General features: G+C 41.5%; 1 protein-coding gene across 1 annotated transcript; it reads right to left on the minus strand.

Moving 5' to 3' along the window:
- Positions 1-273: 273 nt before the first annotated feature.
- Positions 274-3,239, minus strand: LOC120039830. The gene is made up of 3 exons (XM_038985201.1): positions 3,058-3,239; positions 827-1,642; positions 274-589 (listed from the first exon to the last, which is right to left on the minus strand). The coding sequence occupies exons 1-3, from the start codon at positions 3,237-3,239 to the stop codon at positions 274-276; spliced, it is 1,314 nt and encodes a 437-aa protein (XP_038841129.1).
- Positions 3,240-12,804: the final 9,565 nt, after the last annotated feature.

Here is a 12,804-nt window from a genome sequence, read left to right on the forward strand (position 1 = left end):
TGTGGCCTTTTGGCCCCGAGGCACATTCATGCCTGCAGTTATGAATTTGGCCATGTGAACACCACTGGTGGCAGGAGCAGAAGGGACAGAGGTAGAGGGGTCAGAAAGTGCTGCAGTGGACTTTGTGCCGTAGCCAGCAAGCTCCTGGATGAGCAGCTTTCTGAAGGCTAGCTGTGTCATGGAGGTCTGTCCAGAGCTCTTAGCCATTTCCTTCTGGAGGACGAATGCATTCACCACAGCAATGTCTATGAAATGATAGAACAATGTTCTGTATCATTTCGTTGTGTTGTGGAGAACATTGTAGTAGCCTATCAGAGCGTCTGACAGGTCCACACCTCCCATGCTCTTGTTGTAATCCTTCACAGCAGCAGGAATGGGGACATTTTTAGTGGTCTGTTCCCCATTAGCGTCCTTCACACGCCTGACTACGTGATCGCCACTGTACGATTTGTGGATACTGGAGCACATGACCACCTCTCTGGTATCCATCCACTTCACAAAGAGCAGGTCATCTTTACGAATCCATCGCATGGTACCCCTATCAGCCCGCTTTGGCATGTCGTTTACTTTTGTTTTGGGAAAACCCACTCTGTTGGGACGAATAGTGCCACAAGCCCACACATTCAGCTTCCTCAGGTCTGTGAACAGGGTAGGGCTTGTGTAGAAGTTGTCCACAAACAGTTTGTAGCCCGTCCCCAGCAGTTGAAAATCGAATAATTCCATAACGGAATCATAACTAAGTCCCTTACCGGTGGCTGAGATGGATTTCCCCTCGTAAACAAAAAAATTCCAAGTGTAGGCACACACAGAATCGTCCAAAACAAACAGTTTGTACTTTGTTGGCTTGTTACACATATATTGTTTGAGGCCAATTCTAGCCTTTGAGGCTACCATCCTCTCATCTATGGACAGGTTCTGGTTGGGCTGAAAATAGGTCTTGCAAGCCTCAACCATGCTGGGGTAGAGAGGTTTGATTTTGCAGAGCCTATCAAAGCTTGCTGTGCCTCTCTTCTTGTCATTGTCGTCGTCAACTTGTGGGTCACTGATATGAAGCGCCTGCGAGATAGTCAGAAACTTTTTAGAAGGCATGACAGTGGAGGGGAAAGGCAGTTGGTAGAGTGTTGACGTTCTCCAGTAGTCCTTGAGGTTTTTACACTTCACAAACCCCATGTAAATAACCAGTGAGATGTAACAGTACAGGTCTTGGATGGAAATGGGCTTCCATGCCTCTTTCTTATCTGCTTGTGTCTTAGCCCCATACTTGTTGGTGTTAGAAACCAGCGAATCAAGAACTGACAAGGAGAAAAACATCTGGAAAAGATGAAGGGGGCTGTACTTTACAGTCTTGTCCAGCTGAGGTCCTGGCTGCCTTTTCGGTCTAAATGTTGGTGGAAGTGGCTCCACATCATCTTCTAGCACAGTGTGCCAGCGGTCCTCTGCCTCGGTGGTAGTTGTCGCTGGTTCACTGGCCCTCCTCCGCTTCTGGGCTGGCCTCTTCACACCTCTAGATGGCCGGGCAGGGGAAGGTGTGGAGCAGGAGACAGCAGGGGTCCGGCTGGATGAACCAGCTTCAGCGTCTGAATTAGTGGGGGATGGACACCTTGACATTGTGGGTTCCCATTGTTCATCCGAGTCCCTGGCACTGTGTAAGAAAAACAATCAGTAAGAATACTTCTACAGATGAGCCCTGTATCGACACGTAAAATAAACAGATGTCTATTATATAGAGTAGAGGGAACATAATCACGACGGTGAAGTGTGTGTTTATCAATGGTGAATAAGGCTGGTCAGGGGAGAACGGCTCATAGTGGTGGCCGGGGTGGGGTGAGTGGAATGGTATCAAGCAACATGGTCTGTTTGGTGCTGTTCAATTCTACTCCATTCCGGCCATTGTTGTGGGCCGCAGATCATTTAACACAGATCATCCCGTCTTCAATTTTATCGATTATTTACGTAAAAAAATACCAAAAGATGTATTACAAAGGTAGTTTGACATTTTTTGCCAAAGTTTACAGGTAACCTTAGATATTTTGTAGTCACGTTTCACAAATTGGAACCGGTGTTTTTCTGGATCAAATGCGCCAAATAAATGGACATTTTGGATATACATCGACGGAATTAATCGAAAAAAAGGACAATTTGTGATGTTTACGGGACATATTGGAGTGCCAACAACAGAAGCTCGTCAAAGTTAAAGCATGAATTACATTTTTATTTCTGCATTTTGTGTCGCGCCTGCAGGGTTGAAATATGCTTCTCTCTCTTTGTTTACTATGGTGCTATCCTCAGATAATAGCATTGTTTGCTTTCACCGAAAAGCCTATTTGAATTCTGACATGTTGGCTGGATTCACAACCAGTGTAGCTTTAATTTGGTCTCTTTCATGTGTGATTTAATGAAAGTTAGATTTTTATAGTAATTCATTTGAATTTGGCGCCCTGCATTTTCTCTGGCTTTTGGCCAAGTGAGACAGTAGCGTCAGATTTTTGGATATAAATATGAACTTTACCGAACAAAACATACATGTATTGTGTAACATGAAGTCCTATGAGTGTCATCTGATTAAGATCATCAAAGGTTAGTGATTCATTTTACCTCTATTTCTGCTTTTTGTTACTCCTCTCTTTGGCTGTAAAAAATGGCTGTATTTTTCTGTGACTTGGCTCTAACCTAACATAATCGTTTTGTGTGCTTTCGTCGTAAAACCTTTTTGAAATCGGACACTTTGGCTGGATTTACAACAGGTGTATCTTTAAAATAGTGTGAAATACTTGTATGTTTGAGGAATTTAAATTATGGGATTTCTGTTTTGAATTTGGCACCTGGCAGTTTCACAGGCTGTTGACGAGGTGGGACGCTACCGTCCCACATACCCTAGTGAGGTTAACAAGAAATTTGTGGAGTGGTTGAAAAACGAGTTATACTGACTCCAACCTAAGTTTATGTAAACTTCGACTGTGTGTATAAATATATATAAATAAATAAAAAAGATCAAATGAATATGCGACCATTTAAACAACTGCATTAGCATGAGAAGCAAAAACCTATTTTACTTACTGGTCTAAAAGTGTATCTTTTCCTTCCAAAAACATTTCTTCCGCGCTGGAATCATAACTTTGGTCACTCACAGAGTCCTCATCCATTCCTTCTGTGTCACTCTCCTGGTCAATTTCTGCAATAATATCATCAAAATGTTTATACTTGGACTGAGATTTAGCTTTTCCACTCTTAGTAGCCATGTTTAACTTTTTCAGATTTGAGAAGTTTGTAGAAGAGAACGAACTGCTGTGAAACGTAAACTACAGTGCGTCCTGTTTCCTTTCACCAGAGAATGAACTCTGTTGTGCACAGCTCTAGCATGATGGCTGTTTGTCCTACAAACGGCATTCACATACTGCTGGAAAGCCCAGCTCATTGGCTATCTAGCTAGGTTTCAAAACGATAGGTGGTCATTGGACCAAGACCCTTCATGGGCTAATTCAGGTGTTGTATAGCCAATACATCATGTAGAATGATGAAACAAGTTTGGTTGCCTTCTAGAGTGTCTGAAGATTGCACAGAAAGCCGAACTTGACCATGTTAAACAATTTTAGATTTCTAACAAAATTAGATTTCATAAAATTGTTTTGTTGCAAGTTGAGTAAGAATTCATGCAGAATGCTGTTTACAACATGGATGGTGTTAGGATATACAATACCATTCAAGAGTTCGGGGTCACTTAGAAATGTCCTTGTTTTTGAAAGAAAAGCCTTTTTTTGTCCATTTAAAATAACATCAAATTGATCATATACACAGTGTAGACATTGTCAATGTTGTAAATGACTATTGTAGCTGGAAATGGCTGATTATCTACATAGGCGTACAGAGGCCCATTATCAGCAACCATCACTCCTGTGTTCCAATGGCACTTTGTGTTACCTAATACAAGTTTGTAATTTTAAAAGGCTAATTGATCATTAGAAAACCCTTTTGCAATTATGTTAGCACAGCTGAAAACTGTTATGCTGATTTAAAGAAGCAATAAAACTGGCCTTTAGACTAGTTGAGTGTCTGGAGCATCAGCATTTGTGGGTTTGATTACAGGCTCAAAATGGATCAATTAGCCTTTTAAAATGATAAACTTGGATTAGGTAACACAACGTGCCATTGGAACACAGGAGTGATGGTTGCTGATAATGGGCCTCTGTACGCCTATGTAGATATTCCATAAAACAATCTGCCATTTCCAGCTACAACAGTCATTTACAACATTAACAATGTTTACACTGTATTTCTGATCAATTTGATGTTATTTTATTGGACAAAAAAATGTGCTTTTCTTTCAAAAACAAGGACATTTCTAATTGACCCCAAACTTTTCAACGGTAGTGTATATATAGAAATACACGTTTAAAATGTGTACCAATTGATTGGTCGAAAGAACAGGTGACTAAGTCAAACAAGATGTTTATTAGTCTGTGACAGCCCTACTAGTAAAAGATACCAGTCCATCTTCATGTCAACTAACAGAACTCTGCTGGTTGTCCTGGTAACAGATACCAGATCTATTGTATTTGTTCAAACTAAACTACAGCACTTACCTTGATGAGTCAAATCTGATCCTTTCTTCTCTTCTCTTCCTCTCACAGTTCCACTCAGCCCCGTTGTTTTCCTGCAGTCCACCAGCTGCACAGACAACCTCTTCATACCCAGCAGTAAGGTGCTACCGGGAGAGGCACGACATGGGGACTCCGGGAGGGAGGAAGGGCTAGCGTTGTCCTGGTAATCATAAAGAGGGGACACAGACACATATCATTATGGATGCTGATGTCACTGTTGTCATAAAGTGCTTTACAGAAACCCAGCCCAGACCCCGATAGAGCAAGCTGTATGCTAGACCAAACCAAGCTGTACCATCTGGTGTTCTGATCTGGAGAGACTCTTCTCTTCCTCGTCAGCAGGATGTTGTTGATGCTCCCCAGAGGATCCAGGATAGTCACGTCTCTCTCCTGTGTGAATGAGAACATCAAACAGATTGTAAACTTATGACCATCTATTACAATCACAGAGTCTTGCTGGACAGGAAAATGGTCCAATTCATGCACTAATCAAGAGAACATCCCTGGTAATCATCACTGCCTCTAATCTGGCAGACTCACTAAACACACGTTTCAATTGCAGATTGTCTGAGAGTTGGAGTGTGTCCCTGGCTATCCGTAAATAAAAAAAATAGAAAATGGCACCATCTGGTTTGTTTAATATAAGGAATTTGAAATTATTTATATACTTTTACTTTTGGTACTTCAGTATATTTGTGACTTTTACTCAGGAAGTATTTTACTAGGTGACTCACTTTTACTTGAGTAATTATCTATTCAGGTATCTGTACTTTTAGTCAAGTATGACAATTGCGTACTTTTCCCACCACTGTGATGCAAATGTTAAAGTGCCTTTAAACAAAATGGGTTCAATTTGTGTCCCTCTGATATTTTAAGTAGAAATGATGCACTGTATATTATATTTTAAAAGCCTGTTATATTAGAATAAGTGCACTTTAATTATAGACCACAGACAATTCAATAAATACAATTTTGAAGTGCACAAAATATATGTACCAATGGCAGATTGCCCCTTAAACAACTCCTACAGTACTGAACAACATATCAAAGTGCAGAACTTCAGTATAATGCCCCTTAAAAACCACACATTAGTTAAACAACTGCATAGTTTGTGCCCCTGTTTTTAAGACAGTACTCACTGGTGGTAATCGGAACTTCAGTCTCCTCTTTTATTGAGATATCCTCCTCTTTTACTCGAAAAGGTTCTTCCTCTTCTTTCAATTTTACGGCATCTTCCTCCTTTTTGATTCTGAAAGCTTCTACCTCTTTTCCACTTTGACAAACTCTTTCCCATCTTCCTCTTTCACTGTAATATCATCCTCTTGTTTCTCCATTTTCATTCTTCAAGCCTCTTTGCCTCCTTTCACCAGTTTCTTTCTCCGTCTAGATTTGTGCGTTTATGCTCCGGGAAATTAACTAGTGCAGTATCAATGTAACACATTGCTAATTTAACAAGCAAATTACGTTTATAAATGAACCAGTAGATAGGTAAACAGAATTATGTTCGAAACACTAAGAGTAATATACACAAGAATGGTATAAAGAGTTTTAGGTTTGCTAGCAAAGCTCCGCGTGGTTAAACCAGAAGCCTTTTGTCGCTGTTGAAGAAGCCTCCTGTCCCGTCCACTAGATTATACGTCACGCAAGAAGCATCCCCTGAAAAACTCGCCTTCTGCTGACTGGAGTGGGTAACGCAGTTTGGAAACAGTAGTTACTACACTTTTGTATTGTAAAGAACGTCATAATAATTTAACAATAAGCTGATATGTTTTCTCTTACGTCTTACAAATAATACCGTCCTGTGTACAGACGTAGAAGCTCAATAGTGTAATAATAATAGCGACCCTGGGTTTATAATCGCGAAAATCGACCCTGCCGCACGAGCATGCTTTTGCGGCACAGTCGATAGCGCGCCGGACCTCGGGCTAGAAGGTCGAGGGTTCGAGACCTGCTCGCTACTGTTTCATTACAATATGAATATGTAAATGTTGAATAAATACTTATATGATTAGGTAGTGTTTTAATACACATTTGCTCTGTTCATTTTTACATTCGTTTTTATTTAGATGTGACGGTACTATTCCCTTAAAGCTACGCTCTTTAAGATACAAATCATCCTGTAAACCAGGGGTGGGCAACTCCAGTCCTCGGGGCCTGATTGATGTCACACGTTTTCTCTCTCCCTAGCAAACACAGCTGATTAATCAAACTGCATTCTAAACTGAAGATCATGAATTGTTGATTATTGGAGTCTGGTGTGTTAGCTGGGGCTGGGGCAAAACTGTGACACTAATCAGGCCCTCGAGGACTGGAATTTCCCAACCCCGCTGTAAACAATAGACCAAATGCGTCACATTCAAATAGCACTTGATTATCTGTAGTGCTTTACACTGAGTCTACAAAACATTAAGAACACCTGCTCCTTCCATGACAGAAACTGACCAGGTGAATACAGGTGAATGCTATGATCCCTTATTGATGTCACTAGTTAAATCCACTTCAATCAGTGTAGATGAAGGGGAGGAGATGGGTTAAATAAGGATTTTTAAGCCTTGAGACAAATGAGACATGGATTGTGTATGTGTATCATTCAGAGGGTGAATGGGGAAGATAAAATATTTAAGTGTCTTTGAACGGGGGATGGTAGTAGGTGCCAGGTGCACCGGTTTGTGTCAAGAACTGCAAAGTTGCTGGGGTTTTCCAGCTCAACAGTTTCCCATGTGTACTAAGAGTGGTCCACCACCCTAACAGTGACGTTTAAGATGAGGCAGAACGATTTGTTTTTTATGAGCATGGCCTTATTTCTATTACAGCATATTAGATGACTGTCATTCATATTCCGTTCACCCTGTTCAATGAAACAGCAATAGGTTTAGGCTAATACATGATACTAGAATTTTCCCTATACCCATCATGAGGCTGCTACAACCTGCCTATGAATTAAAGTTTAGAATGTAGGTGCACACAGGTCGAGATACGTTTTTTAGGTGACAGACAGTGACACATGGACAGACAGTCGTGAAGACATCACCAACTAATTATCATGGTCCAAACACACCAAGACAGTCGTGAAGAGGGCACGACAACAAGTTTTCCACCTCAGGAGACTGAAAAGATTTGGCATGGGTCCCCAGATCCTCAAAAAGTTATACAGCTGCACCATCAAGAGCATCCTGACCGGTTGCATCACCGCATGGTATGGCAACTGCTCGGCATCTGACCGTAATGTACTACAGAGGGTAGTGAACATCACTGGGGCCAAGCTTCATGCCATCCAGGACCTATATAAAGAAAGACCCAAAAAATTGTCAGTCACCCAAGTCATAGACTGTTTTCTCTGCTCCCCGCACGTCAAGCGGTACCGGAGCACCAAGTCTAGAACCAAAAGGCTCCTTAACAGCTTCTACCCCCATAAGCCATAAGACTGCTGAACAATTAATCAAATGGCCACCTGGACTATTTACATTGACCCTTCATTTGTTTTGTACACTGCTGCTACTTGGTGTTTATTATCTATGAAATGTCACTTCACCCCGACCTACATGTACAAATTACCTCGACTAACCTGTACCCCCGCACATTGACTCGGTACCAGTATCCCCTGTATATAGCCTTGTTATTGTTATTTTATTGTGTTACTTTTTATTATTTTTTACTTTTGGTCATTTGCTCATTTTCTTAACTCTTCTTGAACCGTACTGTTAGTTAAGGGCTTGTAAGTAAGCAATTCACTGTAAGTTCTACATTTGTTGTATTCGGCGCATTTGACAAATAAAGTTTGATTTTATTTGACAAATTCAGGTATGTTTATCCTGTTTTTTTCTGTTTAAGAAACGTTTGTCTCTAGAGAGTTGAAAACAGCAGGTCTGGGACAGGTAGCACCTCCGGTGAACAGGTCAGGGTTCCATAGCCGCAGGCAGAACAGTTGAAACTGGAGCAGCAGCACGGCCAGCTGGACTGGGGACAGCAAGGAGTCATCATGCCAGGTAGTCCTGAGGCATGGTCCTAGGGCTCAGGTCCTCTGAGAGAGAGAAAGAAAGAAAGAGAGAAAGAGAGAGAGCATACTTAAATTCACACAGGACACCGGATAAGACAGGAGAAATACTCCAGATATAACAGACTGACCCCAGCCCCTCGACACATAAACTACTGCAGCATAAATACTGGAGGCTGAGACAGGAGGGGTCAGGAGACACTGGGGCCCCTTCCGATGATACCCCCCGGACAGGGCCAAACAGGCAGGATATAACCCCACCCACTTTGCCAAAGCACAGCCCCCCAACCACTAGAGGGGATATCTTCAACCACCAACTTACCATCCTGAGACAAGGCCGAGTATAGCCCACAAAGATCTTCGCCATGGCACAACCCAATGGGGGGTGCCAACCCATGAATACGTCTGCACAGTATTGTCTCATCTCGTTGGCGGTTATGATATTGTTTAGTACCTTGAGCGGGGTTGAGGTGCACCCATGACCAGCTCGGAAACCGCATTGCACAGCGGAGAAGGTTCATGCTGAAAGAGCTCTGAATAGGTTGGAAGGATGTCCTCCGGAAGTTGTCATAATTACTGTTTAAGTCTATGGAAGCCTTGAGAACCATGAGCCTCATAGGTTTTTGTATTGAAGTCAATGTACCCAGAGGAGGACGCAAAATAGTATGTTTTATTCAATTATTTTTTTATTCAATTATTTGTTGATGTGATTATATTTAGTATAGTTTTATCCAAAAATTATAATTTATTAATGTTTTACCAATTTATTTTATTCTGAAACTCACTGAAAATCCCTTCCCACAATTATGTCATGTTGGCTCGATGTCCTTTGGGTGCAGTGGAGGCTCCTCAGAGGAGGAAGGGGAAGACCATCCTTCTCTGAGGAGTGAAGACTGCACCCAAAGGACATCCAGCCAACATGACACAATTGGGGGAAGCATTGGAGTCAACATGTGCCAGCATCCCTGTGGAAGGCTTTGGACACTTTGAAGAGTTCATGCCCCGACAAATTGAGGCTCTTCTGAGGGAAAAGGAGGAGGTTCCTAGTCCTTATTAGGATGTTTATTTCTCTCCAAATGTTTGGTATGATCAGTGTACATATATATAAAGAAAATATTGCATGACCAAAAGCACAATTCTATTTTTGTAAAAATGAGACAAGTGTACGAGCATATGTGTGTTCTCTCAAGAACTTTAAGTAGCCTGTATTTGATGTGATATACTCCTTTCGAGACAGGATTGTGTCACGTCACAGATCTGGGGAAGTGTACCAAAACATTTCTGCAGCATTGAAGGTCCCCATCATCTTAAAAGGAAGAAGTTTGAAACCACCAAGACCCTTCCTACTGCTGGCTGCCCGGCCAAACTGAACAATCGGGGGAGAAGGGCCTTGGTCAGGGAGGTAACCAAGAACCCAATGGTCACTCTGACAGAGCTCCTCTGTGGAGATGGGAGAACCTTCCAGAAGGACAACCATCTCTGCATCACTCCACCAAGCAGGACGTTATGGTAGAGTTGCCAGACGGAAGCCACTCCTCAGTAAAAGGCACATGAAAGCCAGCTTGGAGTTTGCCAAAAGGCACCTAAAGGACTATCAGACCATGAGTAACAAAATTCTCTGGTCTGATGAATGCCATGGGTCACGTCTGGAGGAAACCTGGCACCATTTACGGTGAAGCATGGGGTTGGCAGCATCATGCTGTGGGGATGTTTTCAGCGGCATGGACTGGGAGACTCTTCAGGATCGAGGGAAAGATGAACGAGCAAAATACAGAGAGATAATTTTTGAAAACTTGCTCCAGAGCACTCAGGACCTCAGACTGGGGCAAAGGTTAACCTTCCAATAGGACAACGACCCTACGCACAAAGCCAAGACAACGCAGGAGTGGCTTTGGGAGATGTCTCTGAATGTCCTTGAGGGGCCCAGCCAGAGCCCGGATTTGAACCCGATTTAACATCTCTGGAGAGACCTGAAAATAGCTTTGTAGTGACACTCCCCATCCAACCTGACAGAGTTTGAGAGGATCTGCAGAGAAGAATGGGAGAAACATGAGGCTCCTGCTGCTGCTGCTGTCCTCAAGGGCAAATTGACAGATTTTTCACCTAGTTGTCTTTGGGATTCAAACCAGAGATCTTTCGGTTACTGGCCCAAACTAGTAACCGCTAGGCTACCTGCAGCAGGAGCCACACATTTATTTTTCCCTCATTATGAACATTCATATTGGTCAACAGTCAACCTATTGTGTGGATTGAACATTCATATTGGACTGTAGCAGCTAGTTAACTGGCTACCGATCAACCTATTGTGTGTATTTAATATTTATATTGGACTGTAGCAGCTAGCTAACTGGCTACTGATCAACCTATTGTGTGTATTGAATATTCATATTGGACAGCCTTACCTATATAGTAGCACCACCACCCATCAGCCCATTCTCTTCTTGATGTCAAAGCTGCAGTGTATTGTTGGTATAGGAGTATTAAATTAATGAATAATCCTATTTATTTAAAGCCACACTAAGATGTCACCATACTATTCCTTTAAAGCCCCTCTGTCATATATAAATCATCAGAGTGGGAAACCAACTGACATGGAAACAATGGAGCAAATGGATCACTATCAGAGGGATGTATTATGATATCATATAGAACTACTCAGACATTCCAAATCAGGCTTCATCCATATCATGAAGGTGGATATTGATCCAACCATTTCCAAAGTAATGACGGGGCTGACGGAAACAGGATATGTCTGTACACTTTTATAAATGCAGACAGACGATTTGTTATTTAGTTTGACATGGTTGGGTCTTTTAGTGTCAGTAAAAATTTAGAAACGAGAGATGGGTGTGGAAACTCCTTTATGCACAAATATTTGTATAATAACCATCACATCTGACTTGGAAACCCATGCAGTTTATTAGGCTACAGATGAAATAAGTTATGAACTTCACGGGGTGGTGAAACTACATGTGATGAGCTTGATGCTCCTTTCCAATACATTTTGAGGGTTATTCTGGTGACATGATGATCGATGCTTGGCTGCCATTTGACAAATAAAATAATATCTCTCTTATCCATAATAATCTCATCATGTAGGTAGCCTACCAGCACTGTATCTGTGAACTGCTGACTACAGTGCACGGGACAAGAGCACGTTTTCTATTTGACGCAAGTTTTTAAAACCATCAGTAGAGTTGAAAATGTGATGGAAACCAATTTAACTTGTATTTTTCATTCTGTACATGGGAATTTAACAGCAAACTTTCTTTTTTTGTGCACTACGTCATAACGCAAAGTCTTTAATCCGCAATAAGTCTGTTTGATGTAAACATTTCAGGTGGGAAAATATGTATATATTTTTTTGCAGATTTTAGAATATTCACATGAAAATCTGCACGGAAACTTAGCTACTAAGGTGGATATTGATCCAACACCTGCCACATATTCAAACCTGCCCACTGGGCACAGACGTCAGTTCAACATCCAGTTTTTATTTACATTTCTTTGAGTCATCAAGTAAAGTGAATTCAACATGAAATCAACACAAAATGTCACCTGTCATTGGATTTAGGTTGCCAGTTCGGTGAAAAATAAAAAAATACCTGCCGTTCATGGCTTTTTACAACTCCAATCAGTTTTCAACATTAATCTATCATCACATGGATTTGTTTTGTTGAAATGACGTGGAAACAAAGTTTATTCAACCAGTGGGAGGCTTGTAAATGACCCCAGGAAAGTCAAACAAAGACCTATTCATTGAGACAATGATAAACAGCAATCTGTGGGAGAGTTGATGTGGATATTATAAAATAACGATCTGCTGGAGTCCAAGTCAAACCAAGATTCTTTATTTCTGAGCTCAGAGAGAATAACAGTTACACAGCGCAGTGTAGACAGTCTGAATTCCTGAAGCATTGGGTGATGAGCACATATCTTTATAGTTTCCTGTTCCTGGGAGGGACTTTATTCATACAAGGATGCAGGTGCAGCTGGTTTGCAACGCAAGATGATACTCCCAGGAACAGGATATTATAATAGGACAGTTTCACAAGGTTAGTCACATACTCAGTTACGTGGACACATACAATTAACATTTTCCATTACAGAGTCTGTGAACATTTTAATTTCATTAAATCATCAGTGGGCCAACAATGCAAATGTTAACAATGGAACAAATGCATCACATCCAAATATCACTTGATTATCTGT

This window comes from Salvelinus namaycush, unplaced genomic scaffold (genome assembly GCF_016432855.1).
Source record: "Salvelinus namaycush isolate Seneca unplaced genomic scaffold, SaNama_1.0 Scaffold3030, whole genome shotgun sequence".
Classification (NCBI taxonomy): domain Eukaryota; kingdom Metazoa; phylum Chordata; class Actinopteri; order Salmoniformes; family Salmonidae; genus Salvelinus; species Salvelinus namaycush.